Consider the following 22996-nt stretch of genomic DNA (forward strand, 5'->3'; position numbering starts at 1 on the left):
CTAATGTAACTCATGCAGATAACTGATTTTGTTATACTGAACAAAAATATAAACGCAACAATTTCAAAGATTTTACTGAGATACAGTCCATATAAGGAAATCAGTCAATTGAAATACATTCATTAGGCCCTAATCTATGGATTTCACATGCCTGGGCAGGGGTGTAGCCATGTGTGGGCCTTGGAGGGCATAGGCCCACCCAATGGGGAGCCAGGCACTGCCAATCAGAATAATTCCCCCCCACAAAAAGTATCTGTTACAGACAGAAATACTCCTCAGCACAAATACTGCCATATTCTCTCAAACAACGTTGGAAGTAAGCTTATGGTAGAGAAATGAACATTCAATTATCTGGCAAAACAGCTCTGGTGGATATTCTAGCTGGTCAGCATATCAATTGCACGCTCCCTCAACATGAGACATCTGTGGCATTGTGTTGTGTGACAAAACTGCACATTTGAAAGTGGTCTTCTATGGTCCCCAGCACAATTTCCCCTAGTGTAATGATCATGCTGTTTATTCAGCTTCTTGATATGCCACACCTTTCAGGTGGATGGATTATCTTGGAAAAGGAGAAATGCTCACTAACAGGGATGGAAATGTGCACAACATTTGAGAGAAATAAGCTTTTTGCAAGTAAGGAACATTTCTGGGATTTTTATTTCAGCTTATGAAACATGGGACCAACACTTTACATGTAGCGTTTATAGTTTTGTTCCGTGTAGTTTGTTTCTGTGACACATGCTCATTTGTATGAGTGATCAGGTGGGCGTGTGACACAACGGTGGGTTGTGATTTGACGTGACATGGATTGGGCCGGTGTCAGCCTCGGTGTGTTTGATTAATTGCAGTTGACCCCGCCCCCACCCTGTCGTGCCCAGAATAGTCAGTAGTCACACAGCAGAGAGAAAACATAATGAATCTTAAAAGTAATGCACATTGATTAGCCACGATTAATCAGAGGCCATTACGCTGATGGAGAGGGGCACACACTCGTACACACACCAGAAAAGATTAAGTGAGAACCCCCTGTTTATTGTTCTCTCAAGCCTTTCCTTAAGCAGTTATTGGTTATGAGTATGTGGGTCACTGGGGGTGTGTACTACAGGTGTCTTTACTAGGGATGCACGATATATCGGTGAACATATCGGAATCGGTCAATATTAGCTAAAAATGGCAACATCGGTTTCGGCCTGATGTCTAATTTAATGCCGATATTAAAATCCGATGTCAAAGCTACCGTGCATACCTATATAACGTAGGTACATGAGGTAATGACGCAGCGTAAAATGTGCTACACGTGCAACACAGCATTCCTAATCTAGCCCACAATGTCTGCTGTGTGGATCGAGCAGTCAACAAGTCGAGCAGTCATTTAAAAGAGTATGGTAATTTCAGAGAGACAACTCAAATCCATTACTGTAATTAAAGCCAAGATAATGGAATTCATTGCCCTTGACAATCAACTGTTCTCTGTCGTGGGTGATGTTGGCTTTCACCGACTGGTCGAACACCGGTACACATTACCAAGTGCGCTATTTTTCCGATGATGCCCTACTGGAGTTACACAGTAATAGCGTCACTGCTATTAGCTTCACGACATACATACTATGGAAATCCGTTTGGGTCTTTGTGTGTCAAAAAAGATTCAGTTCATGTTCACTTCAGTTCATGAAAATAAATAACTAGCCAGCTACTTAACCCTGTTGCCCAAAGCTAATGTTATAAGCAGCCAGATAGCTTCATCCGGCTAGTGAGGCTCGACCGGACCGGGTTATGTGTTGTAAAGCTATTCACAATAAGGATTAGGATCAATTGTGGAATTTGGGGTTTGCCTTCAAAATAAAAGTATGTCATTGACAGTGATGCAAATGAATACAAATAGTATCATTTTATTTTGAAGGCTAACCACAAAGTCCACTATTGTGGCTAATCCTTATTGTGGCTAGCTTCACATAGATGGGTCCGACCACCATTAATCAAATAAGAAATGTCTTATAAATTAGGGTTATTTTAGATGATTACACCTAGCTATATAGTTAGCTACTGAACAGATTATGTACTACGTGGAAGAAATAGTAAGTGAAAGTATAGCTTTTGATGTTTTACAGGTCATACTAGGTACATTGTACAAAATACCTACTTGTAAAGTACAGTGAGAAATATGTGATTAAGTCCAAGCTCAGACATCAGATCACAACAATCCTGGCAGTTAGTGGAAACCCAAAACCCAAAGAGAGGAGGGAGGGGGTCTGTGTTAGTGGGTACCACACAGTGGTCACGGGTGCGGGAAGAGGGTGACAGGTTTACTCAAAAGGTTACAATCACTGTGAAAAAGCAGAATCCCACTAGTGTCCAGTCAGTGATCGTCTCAGATGCACCTTGTAGTTGGAGAAGTGATTAGCAAAGGGTTTCCAGGTAAGTAGCAGGGGTTTAAAGCAGAGTTAGTGGGGGTCCAGTGCACTGCTTTGAGGCAGGGCAAACCCAAAAGGGGGGGGGGGTTAGATAGGGGGGTAGCAGGCCAACCCGAGGGTCTCAGGACGGGGTCTGAGGGGCGGGGCAGTCTTACCTCTGGGGGGGAAAGGAGGGGAGGGGGTTCAGAGGGGACTCTGATAAGGCCCTCCGGCCACACATGAAAAGGCAATTCCATCTGCACAGAGTCAGAGACAACAGAGACCGAGGAGAGGACGAAGGGAAAGAGAGAGGGAGGTAGGGAAGAGAGAGATACTAGCTAAGGCATTAGAGGTTTCAGGAATCTAGATATATTCATAAGAATACATAAGCAGATACATATATTTCCCTATGTCAAATATAACTATCCTACTAGCTCCAGAAACAACACACACAGCTATGTAGCCTATCTGTATGTGTTTGACAGACAGTGTATCAGGCAGTGATGTGTGAATTAGCTGTGGTCATGGCTGCTTATTGACAGTCTGTCCTTCCATCTTACTGCAACTGCTGCTCTTTCAATCCCTGGCCAGCTCGGCACGGCAGAACAATGCAGGGTTGCTATGGCAACCCCCGGGAGGGGTAGGGGGGTTGGAGCATGGGGTGGGGAACCTCAACAGTAACATTGTGTTTGAGTACGGTAATGGACAGTTCCCTGATCTCTTCAAAGATGTTCTAGAGATGCTTGTACACTCTCACTCTCTGTTCTATATATCACACGCAAGCACACACACACACACACACACACACACACACACACACACACCTGCCTGAGAGGCATATTCAGCTGATCTAACTGCATTCAATGACCTCAGCAAGCGAGCGCAAGTCTTACAATGAGTCACGGACACGGTCACACACACTCAACCTGACGACACCCTTATCACTGTGTTTCTCACTCGCTCTCCCCTCTTTCACTCTTTTTCTCTCTCTCACTTTCTCTATCTCTCTCTCCTTAAGGAAGCTCTAATATGTTTATGCCAGAATCCTAGTCTTCACTTATCTCACTATCTTGTAGTTGTATGACTGTATGTCATGTGTCTGAACCCAAAGTGTGTGTGTGTGTAAAGTCCAGTAATCCTCCCTCCCTGGGCTCAGTGGGCTGCCATCCTAGCACTTTGTACGTGGTCTGTACTGTAATGGCTGCCAGTGTATTGTGGTGCAGCGAAAATAGTGCTTCATAACTCCACTGGCCTTTTCTGAGACTGGTATCTGGCCTCAACCCCCCCCATCCCAACTCAAATACTCTGTTTACACCAAATAAGGCCTATTAAATACTGTATCTATCTATATATTGTTCTGTGAGCTATTTTTTGTATACAATTTATGTATTTCCAGTCTTTCTCTAAATACATAGTGGTGTGACTGTTACTGTCCCCTGTTCTCTGACTGTGAGTCTTGTGACTGAACCCTTCATCACCACCACAAAAACCCAAACCTCAACTTTTATATCCCCAAACCTCTCTGGCAGGGTTCCCTCATTGGTTGGTTGTGCTTGAAAATCTAACCATGTTGGGCTCCGATTGTATGGTTATGGTGAAGAGAGGGCTATGGCCCGCCACTCAAGCATGTAGGCACAAGCTGGTGCTGAGCACAAGCTGGTGCTGAGTATTAATGCAAACATTAATTAGAGTAAAAAACTAGACAACAGAGAACCACTGTGTATCCTTCCCTCCCTAATAATACAGGCAATTCTGATCCGAGAACAGTTCCAATATTGGGCTCATAATGGCTGAGATTAAACCTGTAATAGGGAGAGCTGATCTGACATTAGTTAGGGTCCAAAAGCTGCTTAGTGAGACAGCACCTCAGCTAAGGATCAATGTGCAAACAACACCACGCTGAATCCTACAATAAGAAGACAGGATGCTGGTGATGGCCCGGCCCACTGGCCCTTCCTTACCTTCTGTTTCCTCTTCTCTTTCCTTTTGTCCTCTGTGTCCTGCAGCATCTTCTCTCTCCACAGGTCAAAGAAGTAGGAGGGGTTTGTGTAGAACTTCAGCCCCTCCTTACCATCATCCCTGTAGGAGCAGTAGGAAACCAGAGTTAACCCTATAGACACTGATTTGAGGTCAGTCTTGCTGATCCTAGATCTGCTACTCAGAGCGTTGCAAACCAAAGATGGCGGATGAGGGTCAAATTTGACCTCTCTCTTTTTATCTTTTCATTTGTCTTTTTATTTCACCCTATCTTCACCCTTAACCAGGAATAATCCAACTAGAAGGAGGAAATTATCACTTCAAAAAAACACACACATATACCCTGCCACCCTCATGCACACATGTGTCCATCATATCATATCATATCAACATGGGAATTCGATGTGCCCAAGAAGCACAAATAGCCACATTGACTCTCTCTCCTTCTCTTACACATTCTAGTCGATCACACCACCAAAAGGTGCTGAACTAATTGCCATATATTCTACCATAACATCATACTTGTTTCTCCATTAACCCCCTGAGCCACCTACAGAGTTTAGAGGGTTACATAACCCATAATGCACCTATTCTTCCTAGCTTCCATGGATTGTTTGGTGACGAAAGGGAATGATTGTGAGAGAGGGGTAAACAAGAGGAAGAGGAAACATGAAAAGAAAGAACATCGAAAGGAGATGAGGACGTTTAATGATATGCAACAACATGGGGAAGAATGTCAGGAGTGTGACAGAGTGGTAGGGTGTGTGTGTTTGAGTGTGTGTGTGTGTGTGTGTGTGTGTGTGTGTGTGTGTGTGTGTGTGTGTGTGTGTGTGAGAAATGCTGTTCCGACTGAGTACTATGCGTGTTTATATTGTGTGTGTGTTAGACAGGGCAGCAGCAGCTGGATCTGAAGAATAACAGCCTGAGGTGAAGCAGACAGCCCCCTGGTGAGAAGTTCAGGAGCGAAAGAAAAATAAAATAAGAAAGAGGGGGCATGGAAGGAAAGAGAGGACAGAAACTCAAAAAGTGGTCCAGAACATTTACATTTACATTTAAGTCATTTAGCAGACGCTCTTATCCAGAGCGACTTCAAATTGGTGCATTCACCTTATGACATCCAGTGGAACAGTCACTTTACAATAGTGCATCTAAATCTTAAAGGGGATTACTTATCCATCCTAGGTATTCCTTAAAGAGGTGGGGTTTCAGGTGTCTCCGGAAGGTAGAGATGTCTGTCTGTGAGGGAGTTTGTTCCACCATTGGGGGCCAGAGCAGCGAACAGTTTTGACTGGGCAGGAACTGTACTTCCTCAGTGGTAGCAGGCCAGAGGTGGATGAACGAGCCTTGTTTGGGTGTAGTAACCAGGAAAGGTGCCGTTCCCCCCTCACTGGCACCATGGTCAGCGGAAGCTTCAACTGGAAGCCAGTGACGGAAGCGGGGTAAAAATCTGTGAACACCACGGGCTGCGGCGTTCTGGATGAGTTGTAGGGGTTTAATGGCACAGGCAGGGAGCCCAGCCAACAAGGCAGTTCCAGACGGAGATGACCACTGTTAGGACCTGCGGTAGGCCATCATTGTAGCATGAACCTAAGACGGGCCACCGCCTTTGTTCTTAACTGACTTGCCAGTTAAATAGCGCTCTGGGAAAATAAAAATAGATCATGGAACGGGCAGTCTTCCCGGGAGGAAGAGCAGCTGTCTTGCCGAGGTTCAGCTTGAGGTGGTGATCCGTTCAACAGTCCGACATGCATCTATCCCACCTGGTCATCAGAAGGGGGAAAGACAGACACTGTGTGTCGTCTGCATAGCAATGATAGGAGAGACCATGTGAGGTTATGACAGAGCCAGTGACTTGGTGTATAGCGAGAATAAAGGGCCTAGAACAGAGCCCTGGGGGACACCAGTGGTTGCGTGGTGAGGAGGTTTCATTATGGATTATTTATCTCCAGCTGGCTCTCTGATCTGATGGTTAATTCAATTAGGTCTAGAAGGATGAGAGCAGAGGAGAGAGAGGCTTTAATGGCATGGGAAACATATGTTTGACTAGTCTTGAAACCTGACTGGTTTTGGATCAAGAAGGTCATTCAGAGAGAGATAGCGGGAGAGCTGGCCAAGGACGGCACGTTCAAGAGTTTTGGAGAGAAAAGAAAGAAGGGATACTGGTCTGTAGTTGTTGACATCAAGTGTAGTTTTTTTCAGAAGGGGTGCAACTCTCGCTCTCTTGAAGACGGAAGGGACGTAGCCAGCGGTCAGGGATGAGTTGATGAGCGAGGTGAGGTAAGGGAGAAGGTCTCCGGAAATGGTCTGGAGAAGAGAGGAGGGGATAGGGTCAAGCGGGCAGGTTGTTGGGCGGCCGGCCGTCACAAGACGCGAGAAGTCCTTCAGAAGTTGTCAGAGTCAGAAGTACTGAGACACAGAGGGGTCAGAGAGCATGCTGAGTAGAGATGTCTGTCTGTATGCAGTCCCATAGCGACAGGTAGTCTAGTATTCAGAGCATTGAGCCAGTAACCAAAAGGTTGCTGGATCAAATCCTGAGCTGACAAGGTAAAAATCTGTCATTCTGCCCCTGAACAAGGCAGTTAACCCACTGTTCCCCGGTAGGCCATCATTGTAAATAAGAATTTGTTCTTAACTGACTTGCCTAGTTAAATAAAAAATAAAAATAGCGAAATCTACAGCTGCTTCTCATCATAGACTAGTTCAACAGCCGACATCTATCCCAGAGAAGACAGACACTGAGCCGTACAGCTATTAAACCCACACTATTAAACTGAGAACCCAGACAAATAAAATGCCCCGGACCATTTGCTGTCGTTTCATTATGGATTATTTATCTCCAGCTGGCTCTCTGAATTTAATTCAATTTAATGGGCTTTAATGGCATGGGAAACATATGTTTACACTTCAAAGCAAGTTAAATAGATAATTAACAAAAGTGAAATAAACAATACATAATTAACAGTAAACATTGCACTCACAAAAGTTCCAAAATAATAAAGACAGTTAAAATGTCATATTATGTCTATAATACAGTGTTGTAATGATTAATAAATAGTTAAAGTACAAAAGGGAAAATAAATAAACCTAAATAGAGATTGTATTTACAATAGTGTTTGTTCTTTACTGGTTGCAAATCTTGCTGCTGTGATTGCACACTGTGGTAGTTTATCAAAATTGGATTCGTTTTTTTTTTCGAATTCTTTGTGGTTCCGTGTAATCTGAGGGAAATATGTATCGCTAATATGGTCATACATTTGGCAGGAGGAAGAGCAGCTCGGGGGCAGAACAATCTAACTTAACCTACTTTATGGAACTTTTTACAACAAACGTCTCTTTCTGATACAATATTGTAAATTTCTATGTGAAAATGCAGAGAAATAAGCAACCAAAGGACAATAAATCCACATCGGAGGCCTACTCCCCACCAAACAACGAGACAGACATGGCAGAAGGCACAGGTAACAATGTGACACTTACAGAACTTAGTATTCTAAGGCTACTAGAATCATAAGGCTACTATTGCTGAACTGGACACCAAAATCGAGAGCACTGCGCGAGGCTCAGATGAGGGGTAACCTGTTACATAAAGGACACCCCTTTCCGTGTCTAGGAGGATTTTGCGCCCGACGTGGCAAAACATCACGCCGGCTGCAGAGATGTCATGACCAAACTCTATCTTCGCCCAGCCTTGCTCTTCCCTGCAAGACTCAGAATTACCCCTCCTTCCGGTGAAAAGATGTGTCTCTCCTCGGTTTTGGACGCAGAGAAGTTTATCCGGGAATATACACCAATCCCCCAGATGGGTTAGAGCACCTTGTCATTGTGTGTTAGGGTCTGCTCATGGACTCAAATCCTTACTATACCAGAACGGGTGAAACCTTATTAAACTGTCTCAGCAAGAGCTCCCGAACATGTAAGACGCTGAGCCGACCAATGGAGGTTCGTTAATTTCACTTTCATTCCGACTAGACAACTGATCTGTCATTGGAGTTCAGAGATGTCTGTTTGGGTGGCCTTCCAGGTTTGATCATTAACACTTTCGGATGGATATACTTATATTCCCCCATTTTTGTTTTGTTTCTTTCTTTCTTTTTCAATTCGTACATTATTCTTATTACCATACCATTTATTTATTGCTTGCAGGGGACTGGGGGTGATGGTTGGGCAGACGCAGATGAAGACGCAGACACCTGGATAGCAAGTTGGTGTTTTGTGCCGTTCTGCTTCTGTCATAGCCGTGGGCCGCTCTCCCAATTAGATTCCCACCAGCCTTCTGTGGTGTTTGTGTAGGTGTGCATATATATAATTATTATTTGTACTTTATTATGATTATTATTAGCGGCAGCGTAGCCTAGTGGCTAGAGCGTTGGACTAGTAACCGGAAGGTTGCGAGTTCAAACCCCCGAGCTGACAAGGTACAAATCTGTCGTTCTGCCCCTGAACACGCAGTTAACCCACTGTTCCCAGGCCGTCATTGAAAATAAGAATATGTTCTTAGCATTTTATTATTATTTTGTATGTGTATATTTTAAGTGTAGGTATGTGTATGTATGTATGTATGTATGTATGTATGTATGTATGTATGTATATACATATGTATGTGTATGTGTGTGTGTGTGTGTATGTATATATATATATATATTTACATTTACATTTAAGTCATTTAGCAGACGCTCTTATCCAGAGCGACTTACAAATTGGTGCATTCACCTTATGACATCCAGTGGAACAGCCACTTTACAATAGTGCATCTAAATATTTTAAGGGGGGTGAGAAGGATTACTTTATCCTATCCTAGGTATTCCTTAAAGAGGTGGGGTTTCAGGTGTCTCCGGAAGGTGGTGATTGACTCCGCTGTCCTGGCGTCGTGAGGAGTTTGTTCCACCATTGGGGGCCAGAGCAGCGAACAGTTTTGACTGGGCTGAGCGGGAACTGTACTTCCTCAGTGGTAGGGAGGCGAGCAGGCCAGAGGTGGATGAACGCAGTGCCCTTGTTTGGGTGTAGGGCCTGATCAGAGCCTGGAGGTACTGAGGTGCCGTTCCCCTTACAGCTCCGTAGGCAAGCACCATGGTCTTGTAGCGGATGCGAGCTTCAACTGGAAGCCAGTGGAGAGAGCGGAGGAGCGGGGTGACGTGAGAAAACTTGGGAAGGTTGAACACCAGACGGGCTGCGGCGTTCTGGATGAGTTGTAGGGGTTTAATGGCACAGGCAGGGAGCCCAGCCAACAGCGAGTTGCAGTAATCCAGACGGGAGATGACAAGTGCCTGGATTAGGACCTGCGCCGCTTCCTGTGTGAGGCAGGGTCGTACTCTGCGGATGTTGTAGAGCATGAACCTACAGGAACGGGCCACCGCCTTGATGTTAGTTGAGAACGACAGGGTGTTGTCCAGGATCACGCCAAGGTTCTTAGCGCTCTGGGAGGAGGACACAATGGAGTTGTCAACCGTGATGGCGAGATCATGGAACGGGCAGTCCTTCCCCGGGAGGAAGAGCAGCTCCGTCTTGCCGAGGTTCAGCTTGAGGTGGTGATCCGTCATCCACACTGATATGTCTGCCAGACATGCAGAGATGCGATTCGCCACCTGGTCATATATATATATATATATGTGTGTGTACGTGTGTGTGTGTGTATATGTAAATGTACTGCTGTCTATGTCACTTGCTGATGGTTTATGTTTAGACCGGCATTGCTAAGCAATATAGTCTTGTGATGCTATATCTTGCTTATCTCAGGGATTGACCCAAGATGACGCTTCAGTGCGCAATATGTTTAAGTTGCAACTTATTCTGTTTTGGTTTATATGATGCTAATTGAACACTTTATTCGCGGGAGCCTCATCAGTTCACATGTTAGTAGAAGTTCTAGGATAGTGAGAGGTGAAAGTATATTTGGGATTTTATTTTTGTTTTACCTCTTGTTCGAGGTCGCATCGTGCATTTTTGGCATCGGCCAGACAATGTGTTTATTATTTATATTTTTCATTTTTTTTCTCTCCTATTTGTGTATGCCTGTTGAAGGTGGGTTTATGAGGGGGTAAGTGTGGGAAGTAAAGGTGCTTGCAGGGGGAGGGGTGGGTTGGATACTGCTCGGGTGTAGGTGCTACATATGCTGATCGTGATGGCTTGGTGCGCTTTCTTACCTTTTTATTGAGTTACATGTTATGAAGGCCACCATAGGAACTACAAACGAGAGGAGGGTGGGGCTTAAATTCCCTTCCTGGAATGTCAAGAGTGTCAAGAGTTTAAACAAACCAATTAAGAGAGGCAAGGTCCTAGCCCACTTGAAAGCACTCTCATCTGATAATATATTTTTTGCAAGAATCCCATCTGAATAACAATTCTCATAGCAGACCTGTTAAGGAAGTTGAGAATTCAAGCAGCTTTTCGCAGCTTTTTGTTAAAAATCGCGCAACATTTCAGCGCCCTGCTATTCATGCCAGGAATATAGTATATGCATATGATTAGTATGTGTGGATAGAAAACACTCAGACAGTTCTAAAACTGGTTAAATCACGGCTGTGGCTTTAACAGAATGTGCGTTTCATCGAAAAGTGCATGAAAATATGATCACTGAAAATGGAAAAAAACATCCATCCGCGACTTCAAGGAATTGTTCAAAGTGAACCGAATTAAAGTAGGCCGAGGTTACACTGCCTACAGCTTCCACACATTGTCTAGAGTCTTGTCATTTGATTCGCAATTGATTCTTGGTCTAACCGAATCAGGGGAACTCCTTCCCCCCGGTCTCCGACCGGATGTTTTGGTCGAGCTCTCTTCGGACATGTTTTGGCCACCGACAGCTAATGAATTTACATCGCCTCCTGATGAATTTTATCGCTTATTAACGTGTACTAATACCTAAAGTTGCATTACAAAAGTATTTCGAAGTGTTTTGTGAAAGTTTATCGTCGACTTTTTGGATTTAAAAAAATTACGTTACGTTATGAAACGCTATTTTTTTCCGTTTATCACACAGTATTCTTAGATCGATATCTAGGCTATATATGGACCCTAAATGATGTTTATGGGACATCTAGGAGTGCCAAGAAAGAAGCTCGTCAAAGGTAATGAATGTTTTATATTTTATTTCAGCGTTTTTGGTTTGCACCGGCTAACGCAAAATCTGTCGTGTTAGGTGACGTTGCAGTATTTTGAGGGTGCATGGTATCAGATAATAGCTTCTCATGCTTTCGCCGAAAAGCATTTTACAAATCTGACTTGGTGGATAGATTCACAACGAGTGTAGCTTTAATTCAATATATTGTATGTCAATTTTAATGAAAGTTTGAGGTTTATCAACCTCTATAGGTGGCGCTCTTTAACATTTCCGCTGATTGTGGTTCCCACCTCGGTACCGGTGGGTGGGGCAAGTGTATCACTCTAACTTCTCGGCCAAAACGAGAGTCACAGCGATTCTGGTACGGAAAGTAATTCCCTTTCTACATAAAACCACTATTGCGGATAAAGAAGGTCGTTATGTGATCGTAATAGGAGAGATCCACTCTATTTCCGTAACTCTACTACATTTCTATGGGCCAAACACTGATAACTCCTCTTTTTTCCAAAAGAGTCCTTGCCCTGATTCTAGATTGGAGGGGACCTTAACTGTGTGCTAGACCAATATTTGGATAGATCCTCTACCCGGTGAACCCCTACCTCCTATTCAAGCGAATTCTTGAATACCTACATAAAAAATGCTAATTTATTTGATATATGGAGGATCTCTAACTCTACGGGTAGGGAATACTCATTTTACTCTCATGTTCACAATGTTTATACTCGAATTGACTACTTTTTGGTTGATGTGAAATTACTCCCCTATACCTGTAATGTGAGGTATCATGATATTATAATCTCCGACCACAGTCCATTCACCTTCTCCTTGAGATTGGGTAACATAGTACCAAACAAGAGGGTCGGGAGGTTGAATCCTCAGCTCCTCACAGAACCAACATTCTGTGAACATCTTAAGACCAAATTACATTTTTCTTTGATACCAACGACAACACAGAGACTTCCCCAGCATTATTGTGGGAAACACTGAAGGCTTATGTTAGAGGCTGTATCATCTCCTTTCAGGCTGCCAGGACTAGGCAAAACAGAGGGAAATTGGTAGAATTGAGGGGCAAATTACCTTACTGGATAGGGAGAATGCTAGCCATCCATCTATGGAGAAACATAAAAATAATTTACTCTTTAAAATTTGAATATAATCAGATTATCTCAGCTAAAATTGCTAAATCTTTTCTCTATGCTAAGCAAAAATATTTTGAGTTTGGTGACAAACCACAAATTACTCGCCAGACAACTTCGAAAAAGTGTGAGTGATCAAATGGTTGACAAAGTTAAATCTGCATCTGGGAAATTACTCTCTTCCCCCAAAGACATCAATGACAGATTCTGTCAGTTTTATGAGACTCTATGTACATCTAAAGCGGATCGTAACCCATCTTCCTGAATAAGGAAATATCTCTTGAAGAAATTTGAGAAACAATTAAATATCTAAAGAGTGGCAAGACACCGGGCCCATATGGATACCCTGGTGAATTCTATAAAACATTCAGCAACATGCTCTCTCCCTACCTGCACAAAATGTTGGTTCAGGCCAATGATGTGGGAGCTCTCCCACCTACTTTGGATGAGGCGTTCATTACAGTTATACATAAGAAGGGTAAAGATCCAGAAGAGGTATGGTCATACAGATCGATATCTCTCCTTAATACAGACCAAAAGATTTTAGCAAAAATTCTGGCTAATAGGCTTAGCACTTTAATTGGCAAATTGATCCATTCGGACCAGACCGGCTTTATCCCTAACAGAAACTCATTCTTCAATCTCAGTCGCCTCTTCAACATTATGTATTCTCAGAGGTTACCTAACGTGGACCTTGCCGTTATATCTCTTGATGCCGAAAAGGCCTTTGACCATGTTGAGTGGTCCTATCTATTCAAGTTCCTAAAGAAATGTAATATTGGAGATGGGTTCATGAATTGGATCCAGCTTTTATATAGGAACCCCTGTGCAAGAATATTCACTAACCAATCATTGTCGCCCCAATTTAACCTTTATAGAGGGACAAGGCAGGGTTGTGCGCTGTCACCTATGCTCTTCGCCCTAATTATTGAACCTCTCACTCAGGCGATCAGATCTCATGCAGCAATACATGGCTATAATACTAAAGATACTGTAAATAAGATTTCCCTATACGGAGATGACATTCTCCTCTATGTAACAGAACCTCAAGCTAGTATTCCAGCTATTCTTGATGTGGTTAATTTGTTTGGTACCTTCTCAGGATGCAGAATAAATTGGAACAAGAGTGAATTAATGCCCATACGGTTGCAAAACACCTCTTGGCTAGAACATCTTCCAGTTAAATTATCTTCAGAAAAATGTACCTACCAAGGAATTGTAGTTACCAAACAATACTCCTCACTATTTAAAGAGAATTTCCCATCTCTGATGCAAAAACTCAAGGCAAACACACAATTTTGGAGAACTCTCCCAATTTCTCTGCTCGGAAGAATTCATGCAATTTAAATGGTCTTCCTCCCACAACTGCTCTACCTATACCAGAACATCCCAGTATTCATACCTAAATCCTTTCATAAACAACTGGATTCAATTATCAATCCTTTCATCTGGGATTATAAAACACACATGATAGGTAAAAAAACACAAGATCCTTCACTATTGTCGCTGTGATTTTGTCGCCTATCAATCTGGAGATGTCACTTTATCGTAACAATCCTATTATACATAGCACAGTCCAAATCTGGACGCAAATTAAAGTCCACTTTGATCTTAGACCAATATCATTCATGCTCCCTGTTGCCAGGAATCCCTCCTTTGCCCCCTCTAACCTTGATTACACCTTTGAGCGATGGGTAGAGCTAGGGATAAGTACCATAGGGGATCTATATATAGAAGGGACTTTGCCTCCTTTGAGTTGCTGAGGGAAACTTATAACCTTCCCAGAAGTAACTTTTTCAGATAACTACAAATTAGAGACTATGTTAGAAAACACCTTCGCAACATTTGGGAATGCTAAACCTTCCATGTTTGATGGGTGTATAAAAATGTGCCCCACCTCAGACAAACTGATATCTCGTCTATGTGACGCTTTTCAATCTGTTAGCACACCTTCTACAGATGCCATTAAGGCAAAATGGGAGGAAGAACTAGAGACTGACATCTCGGTGGCAGACTGGGAAGATAGCTTGGAGTATATCCACACCTGCTCCATTAACTCCAGACATACAATTCAAGGTATTACACAGTTTACACTATTCCGAAACTAAACTGCATAGGATATTTCCTGATACATCCCCTATGTGTTTCCTTTTAGGTGGTTGTAGAATATAATGGCTCTTTTCTGGATTTTGATAATTAGCGGGTATCAGAAAAATTCTGCTCTGCTCTGTATGCATTATTTTGTGTTTTGCGCTGTAAACAAATTCTGCATGCAGAGTCTCAATTTGGTGTTTGTCCCATTTTGTGAATTCTTGTTTGGTGAGCGGACCCCAGACCTCACAAGCATAAAGGCAATGGGTTCTATTTTTAGCCAGATCCTAATTGGTATGTCAAATGTAATGTTCCTTATGATGGCATAGAAGGCCCTTCTTGCCTTGTCTCTCAGATCATTTGCAGCTTTGTGGAAGTTACCTGTGGCGCTGATGTTTAGGCCAAGGTATGTATAGTTTTTTGTTTGCTCTAGGGCAACGGTGTCTAGATGGAATTTGCATTCATGGTTCTGGCAACTGTACATTTTTTGGAACTCCATTATCTTTGTCTTACTGAGATTTACTGTCAGGGCCCAGGTCTGACAGAATCTGTGCATAAGATCTAGGTGTCGCTGTAGGCCCTCCTTGGTTGGGGACAGAAGCACCAGATCATCAGCAAATAGACATTTGACTTCAGATTCTAGTAGGGTGAGGTCCGGTGCTGCAGACTGTTCTAGTGCCCTCGCCAATTTGTTGATATATATGTTGAAGAGGGTGTGGCTTAAGCTGCATCCTTGTCTCACCCCCTGGCCCTGTGGAAAGAAATGTGTGTGTTTTTTGCCAATTTTAACGGTGTACATGGATTTTATAATTTTGTATGTTTTTCCCTCAACAAATTTCAATCAATTTGTATAGCAGACCCTCATGCCAAACTGAGTCAAAAGCTTTGGTGGGCAGAAGGGGCATTGGTCTGATATGGGGGGTGGTATATGGATGTGGCCAGGTCTTAGCTGGTTGGGGTGTGGCTGGTGGTGCTGTGGTCTGGGTGTAGGTCCTCTTAACGTGGGTTCTCTCGGTGCAGGTCCTTCGAGACGGGGTCTTGCATGTCTGGGAGGGTCTCCAGCTGGTTTGAGCGGGTTGTCCGTTGCTCTGTTGCTCCTGTGTGAGGTGTCCTGGCAAAAATTGGGATTGCTGCCTTGTAGAGATGGACTTGGTCGTAAAGGCTGTTCAAGTCCAGGGTGGACTGGTGGTCCAGGTAGGTATACATTAGGTTTTGAGGCACAGTCTCGTGAAATGTTTGCATTCACCCACTGTATGGTGGCAGAGTGAACATAGTTTTGTGGTAGCAGGGTGGAGATAACCGAAAGTGGAAGAAGCTTTTTCAATCACTCCCTTGAGTGCTGTTGCCACCCTTTCCTGCTGGGCCCTCAGTCATGTGTGCCCATGTGAATTATAATGTGGCTGGGGGACCCTAGTCTGTCCTTTGACAACAGCACCAGGGCATGCCTATTGTTTAGGAACCAGAGTTTAGCCACTTTGTGTTAGGAAAAAGTTAATCCTCTTGAATGTATTTGCCATTTGAGTCCATGAGGAGCACAATCTCTGGCTTTTGTGTGTCTTCAGTAGATGTGTGTGTGTGTGGGGGGGGTCAGTAGGGCTATCGTGGGCCCTGACAGGAGGGCTGTTAGGAGGGGATGGGGTCTGTTGGGTTGGTGAGTCCTGTGTTGTCTGTCACATTGTGGTGTTGAGGTTGTGGTCCGGGTCTGAGGTGGGCTATTCTGCTGACTTGTCAGGGGGAAAGGTCCTGCTCTCTGTCACACCTTAGCTTTTTGACCTTGTCCTTCAGTGCCATGTATGCCTCTAAGTTCTTTCACCTCAGTCCATAAAGGAGGCAGCTCTCTCAGACAGCCATCCATCTCCACCTTCTGCCCTCCGGGTCTTGTTGGGGTGGGGGGGGTTGTTGTGCTGGTCTGTTTGGTGGGCTTGTTCTGTCTGGATTGTGTGGACTAGCTCTCCAGGGAGATGGATGAGCAGTGCAGTTGTGGGACCTGGGTATGTTCAGTGCTGGGGGGGGGTATCCTCATCTGCAGGACAGTTTGAAGAGGTGTGATCAGACTCACCTAGGATGGGGAAGTCATCACAGAGAGAGAGCTTTTCCTGCAGTGCTCTCTCTTTGATCGCATAAAAGTCTTGCTGGAACTGCATGAGGATGCCCTGCAACCATTACTGTCCCAGACTTGTACACATTAACAGAGGTTGTTTCAATTTCCCTCAATGTCTAGTATTCTGAGTTTCCACCCTGGGCCAATACCCTCTCTCTTGACATAGAGGTAGTGTGCTCTTGTAGCTGTCGGGCTGTGAAACTCTCCTGCCATTTTTGGGCTCAAGAGTTTTCACACATCTAACTTCACACTTCAGTGATAATTGAAGGTTCCGTCAGGTCTGTCCTAGCATCTTGGTAGCTTAGTATACGTATTTACTTAGCTTTATATAACAACATTACTTTGAGATGATTGTATTTTAGTTTTTGGCTTCAGAAGTAGCTCCAGACGGAATATTACTCACTCAGTTTTGTGTTGGATGGTATTTCCAGGTTCCGCTGTGTTTCTTCTGCAGGTTTAGGTTTGTTAGAAGTTTTTTATTGATGGTGCTTACATGGAGAGCCATGTAAGCAAACATGTAACAGTATAAAGATCCACCAGGCAGTTTTCCCTCTCAGGTCAAAGCCTGGTAGTATTTGCTTGGTGTGATCAATAATGCAGTGGTTGCATCAGTAGTGTTATCCCACACAGACACACAGACAGACTAAGATTCTAACCAATAGGGCATGATTTTGAAGAGGTTCTTACCAATGACATCATGGTATGTTTATGGGCTGTTCAGGTGCTGACTAATAAGGTGTCAGGTTACAATAACATTACTCAATCTGGACGGAGGTTGCTGTGATGCTGACCTGTAGGGTGTGAGGATGTTGAGGGGTGGTGGCTGCTCGCAGAGGTCAAACGTCTCCTGCAGGGGGATGGGCAGCGACTGGCGGGAAAACAGCTGCTGGTCCTGGATGGTGGAGCTCCTAAATGCCTTCCTCATAGTAATGTCCTGGAGAGATACTGGTGAGAAGGAAAGAAAGAAAGAGAGAGAGGCAGTCATGCAGAAGAACAGCTCCTGACTTTTTGGTTGATAAAGGTGAGATGAACAAGATGAAATTAGAAAAACATATATAAGTAATCAAATTGTACAACTGAAGATCAACACAAGAGGAAACTATTGACAGTGTGAGTTAAAAAAGCGATCTTAAAGTGGAACTGACAGCATTTTAGCAACATTAACTGAAATCTTATTACAATCTGTTCATATACTGTACACCCCCAGGAATAATATGACACTTTAAAAAGAAATAATAATCTGACAAGCGAGCAATTAGGTCATTTTCACAAATTCTTAGATTGTTTGTGAATTACGTATGCTAAGGCATTTGTGAAAATCCTATAGCAATATAGAGCGGGAAAGCAGCTGTGAGTTTGGTCAATTAATAGACACGGCAGGAAATAAAACCTAATAAAAACATCTTTACAGTCCTATTGATCAAACAACGATGAAAAGCTAGGCTATCTGTTCCCTTACAAAAATGCAAAATTTCTGCAAACTAAATAGTGTGCCAGAAGTTTGAAAATGTTTTGTCATGAGTGGTGAATCTGTGGCAAACCAACAATAATATTTATTGCCACCAGTGGTAAACAGTTTACCAGAAACCGTTTCTGGTGAACACATGAGTTCCAAGAGCAGTAATTCTGACCGTTGATGACCAATCAACCAAACACTTTGAAAATGCAATCCAAGCTATCAATCTAGCTACAACACCTACCAAAGTTGTCCGGTGAGTGTCTAACTTACTAATTAAACTTCCTAATAAACTTTAACATTTTATTAGCTAAATTATGCCTAGTTAGCAATGTCATGTTTCATGGGATAGATAGAAACACATTTAGTTGATACCAGTTTCATTCTATCAGCACCACTGACCGACTGGCTGGCGCTTACCTAGCTAATGTTATCTATCATATTTTTGCACAATTCATGTGATAAGAAGCTAGCTAACTAATTTGCCTAAACACATATTTTTAGGTGAATACGTTACTGTCTTTTAATACAAATATGCATGTCAATATGCTGGTGTCACAGTTCAGTATCATGTTAGCTAGCACAACTGCTAAGGTAGCTAGCTAGCTACCAGAACTGAACTTCACTTTTGCAGATGGATACCCATCCCCTACCTGTGGATAGGACTAACGAGCATGCTCCCAACGCTAGCTTGTTGTCGCGGAATATAACTACATTTACAGTTTTTGTTGACGTTTGGCTGTCTAAATATGTCAGAGTCTGTAACGGTGGCTAGCTAACATTAGTTAGCTAGCTAAGTCTAACACTTCTTCTGGACCGTCTTGGACACTGTTTCACTCGTTAGCCAATGTTAGCTGACTAGCTAAGTTACAATACCTAGATTTGACTTATTCTCCATCTGGGTTAATTTAACCAAGCTATTTGGCAGGCTTATCTCATGCTTGCATGGTGATTGATTGAGTTAGCTAGAATTACTGTACTGGTTTATGTCTGGAACCGAAGTTTGTGTCCCGGATTCCTGTTAAGTAGCAGTTAGCTGCTAGCCATCATGAAAATGGAGCAGACTAATGCTAGCAGTGCTAGCCCACCAGTGTTTTTATCCACGGCTGGGAACAAATGCGTAAGGTGTGATATTTCTTCCCCACAACAATGAAGATAAGGTGGAACTGGAAAATGGACAGGGATTTGTCTGCCTTAAATACACCACCATCAAGCAGCTTAGGGAAGAGATCCTCCAACTGTTAGCTTGGCTGCGAGAAAAGGATAACCTGCTTTCTAAGTACACCGATCTTGCTGTAACCCAGGCAAATTGAATCTCAGTTTTAAGATTTTGGCTTTCCTATAATCTGTGGACCGCTCAAGGTCCACTGTCATCCAAGAGCTCGTATCAATGACATCAACTCCCTTCTGCCCACGGTTCTGGCCAATTGCTATATTAAAACCATTGTCACTCATGTAGGTTTTAACAACGATCTGAGGCACTGAGGGAGAACTACAAACTAAAACACGCTCGCTAGCACAGGGAAGAGAATAATTATCTCTGATCCCCTCCAGTGCTACCAAATGGGTATGGAACGTTTCAGCCGACCCTTTGCCCTTAACGAGTACCTGAAGAAAGTTTGCAACGACAGGAATGTCTCTTTTTGTGACAACTTTGATTTGCTGTGGGAGCAACCAGCACCTTCTAAAAGAGACAGGATTCACCCTAGCCGCACGGGTTACAGGACTATTTCCAGTAACATTGCAAACTGTTTTAGAGACTGACAGATAGGTTCTGTTAGTGTGCCACTTCTCCCTGTCAGAAGGACATGATATCAACTGCTGTATGGCACTATGGTTATTGTGAGTAAGTGACTTTATACAAACTGTCATCTCCTACCATTCTGATAGATTGGAGACTGTCTGAAAACGTGGTTGTAACGTTAATAATTTGGTTGTTATTCCATTGGTTACCTTGAGGCAGATGCCACAGGGCAGAGCGGCCCACACTCATTGAATATGGCGCTTTTAAAAGTTAGAGCAATCTCAAGTAAAACCGTTCTCAAGAATGAACTCATTACTGAGCACAAAGTTGATTGCATGTTTCTCACTGAAACATGACTGTCATCAGACTGTATTGCCGCTCGAATTGAAGTATCCCCCGGACTACAGATTTTCATACTCTATCAGAAAAGAGAAAAGGGGTGGGTGGACAGCCTCTATTTCCACTAATGCGCTCAACTGTAAGGACATTGCATTTGGCGACTTTGGGTCTTTTGAGCATCATGCTGTACTGTTTAAATGTCAGCCACCAATGCTGGCCATAACCCTGTACAGGCCACCAAAGCACTGCCCCACTTTCTTCATTGACTTATCTGAACTATTATCTATTGTCCTTGAGAACTATGATAAAATCATTTTGGGCGATTTTAATATTCATGTTGACAAAGAGACGGACTCCAAGGCCATTGAATTTATGAATCTTTTGAGCTCTATGGACTTTATCCAACATGCTACTGGGCCCACCCATAACCACGGCCATACTCGGGACCTGGTTATTACCAAGGGGCTTTCTGTTGACATATCCTCTATTGTAGATGTTGCTTAATCTGATCACCACTGTGGATTTTTTACTACCTTGTTGCCCATAGCACAGGGTAATACTGAATGCATTATTAAGAAACACCATCTTAGTTGCTGCAGATTTTATTGAGTGTATGAACATTACTCCACCACCTATTCTGCCTTCCTCTTGTGGCGATTTGTTCATAACTTTAACAGCAAATTACTGGAGCTATGGCATCAATGGTTGTCCTTAAAGTTGAAAAAGGCCACATCCAAACGGAGAGCCCCTTGGATGAGTGAGGAAACTAATAAATTAAAGATAAATTGCAGAAAGGATGAGCGGAAATGGAGAAAGTCAAAGTTACAGGTCCATTATGATATTCTGAGAGAAACTTGGCATACTGTATATAACAAGGTAATTAGAAATGCCTGACAGGCTAATTTTCTAACTTGATCACTATTAATCTGAATAATTCGAGAGTGCTCTTCTCGACCGTTGATGGCCTGATAAATCCTACCCGCGCAAACCTATGTGAACATTCCTCCACATCTAAATGTGATGAGTTTGAGGCATATTTCAGAGATGACATTAGGCTGGGTAACAGTCAAGCAAGACCTGGAGAGAAGTTGGATGATATGTGCCCTAACCTACCAGGTAAGTGATATGACAACTTAAGCCTTCTACCTGCCTTCCTGATCCTAACCCCACCACCTTCAAAACAGTTTAATTACATATCTGAAACAGCTCAATTGTTTGCCAACTGTGTTTAAAAAAACTCCAATCTGTTTTTTGTGCCCAGCACAGAGACATCCTTAGTTAAAATAGTAAATTATTTTAGAGCCAACACAGATGCTCTGTCCTCTTAGATTTAAGTGCTGCATTTGACACTGTTGACCATGATGTCATTCTGGACATACTGGAGAGGTGGTTTGGCCTCTCCGGACCAGTTCTAAATTGGTTTAGGACCTATTTAATCGGTCAAGAGTTTTTTTTGTCACCCTTGTTGAACATAACTCAGAAAAAATACAGATCATATGTTGGGCTCCACAAGGTTTGATTTTGGGTCCAGTACTGTTCAGTTTATATGTTGCCCCTTTGCAGCATTATCAGAAAGCACAGCATTGCTTTTCACTGCTACACAGATGATACACAACTGTACATTTCTGTGTCACCAGAAGATTTTCGCTCCACGGATAAATTCTTAGACTGTAGCAGTGATTTAAAAACGTATATAAATCAAGACAAGACTGAGGAACTTATTGTTGGAGCCAAAGCACAGACAGAGAATCTATCCGCACATTTTAATTAATGGGCAATAAAGATAAAACAACAGGTAAAAAACCAAGGTGTTATTTTAGATTCTGAACCAAATTTCAAATCACACATTAGGAATGTGACCAAAATAGCTTTTTACCACCTGAGGAACATTACTAAGGTGCGGCCATTTCTCTCTCAGGCTGACAGAGGGACTCGTCCATGCTTTTATTACAAGCAGGCTGGACTACTTTAATGCTCTCCTGTCTGGTCTACCCAAGAAAGCCATTGGTCAACCACAAGCCTGCAGAATTCTGCAGCACGGGTGCTGACCAAGACCAGAGAGCACACATTACACCGGTTTTAAGGTCTCTGTACTGGCTGCTTGTGAGTTTTAGAATACATTTTATGATTATACTATTGGTTTTTAAATCAATCCACGACTGTGCACCTCAATACATGTCAGACATGCTTTTAAGTTATGTACCCAGTATGTCCCTCAGGTCCTCTAGCACTGGCATTTTAACTATCCCAAAGGCCTGTGACGAAGAGGCATGGAGAGACAGCCTTTAGTTATAACGCCCCCAGCCTCTGGAAAAGCCTGCCAGGGAACCTGAGGGGGGCATATTTAAAAGAGATCTGAAACACATCTTTTTTTTTTACCACTTTTTCTCCCCAATTTCATGGTATCCAATTAGTAGCTACTATCTTGTCTCATCGCTACAACTCCCGTACGGGCTCGGGAGAGACGAAGGTTGAAAGTCATGCGTCCTTCGATTCACAACCCAACCAAGCCGCACTGCTTCTTAACATCCAACCCGGAAGCTTAACATCCAACCCGGAAGCCACAGGAGTCGCTGGTGAGCGATGAGACAAGGATTTCCCTACCGGCCAAACCCTGCCTAACCCAGGCGACGCTATGCCAATTGTGCGGACCTCCCGGTCGCGGCCGGTTACGACAGAGCCTGGGCGCGAACCCAGAGTCT

General features: G+C 43.2%; 1 protein-coding gene across 1 annotated transcript in view; it reads right to left on the reverse strand.

Moving 5' to 3' along the window:
• The window catches only part of LOC118375098 (actin-binding protein WASF1-like), a 196357-nt gene that overhangs the window by 19518 nt on the left and 153843 nt on the right, over nt 1-22996 (reverse strand). The window contains exons 5-6 of the mRNA XM_052470668.1: nt 17547-17700; nt 4355-4472 (exon numbers count right to left, since the gene is read on the reverse strand). Of these exons, the coding sequence (XP_052326628.1) occupies nt 4355-4472; nt 17547-17700 (272 nt within the window). The remainder of the gene's footprint in view (nt 1-4354; nt 4473-17546; nt 17701-22996) is intronic.

This window comes from Oncorhynchus keta, chromosome 19, assembly GCF_023373465.1.
Source record: "Oncorhynchus keta strain PuntledgeMale-10-30-2019 chromosome 19, Oket_V2, whole genome shotgun sequence".
Classification (NCBI taxonomy): Eukaryota; Metazoa; Chordata; class Actinopteri; order Salmoniformes; family Salmonidae; genus Oncorhynchus; species Oncorhynchus keta.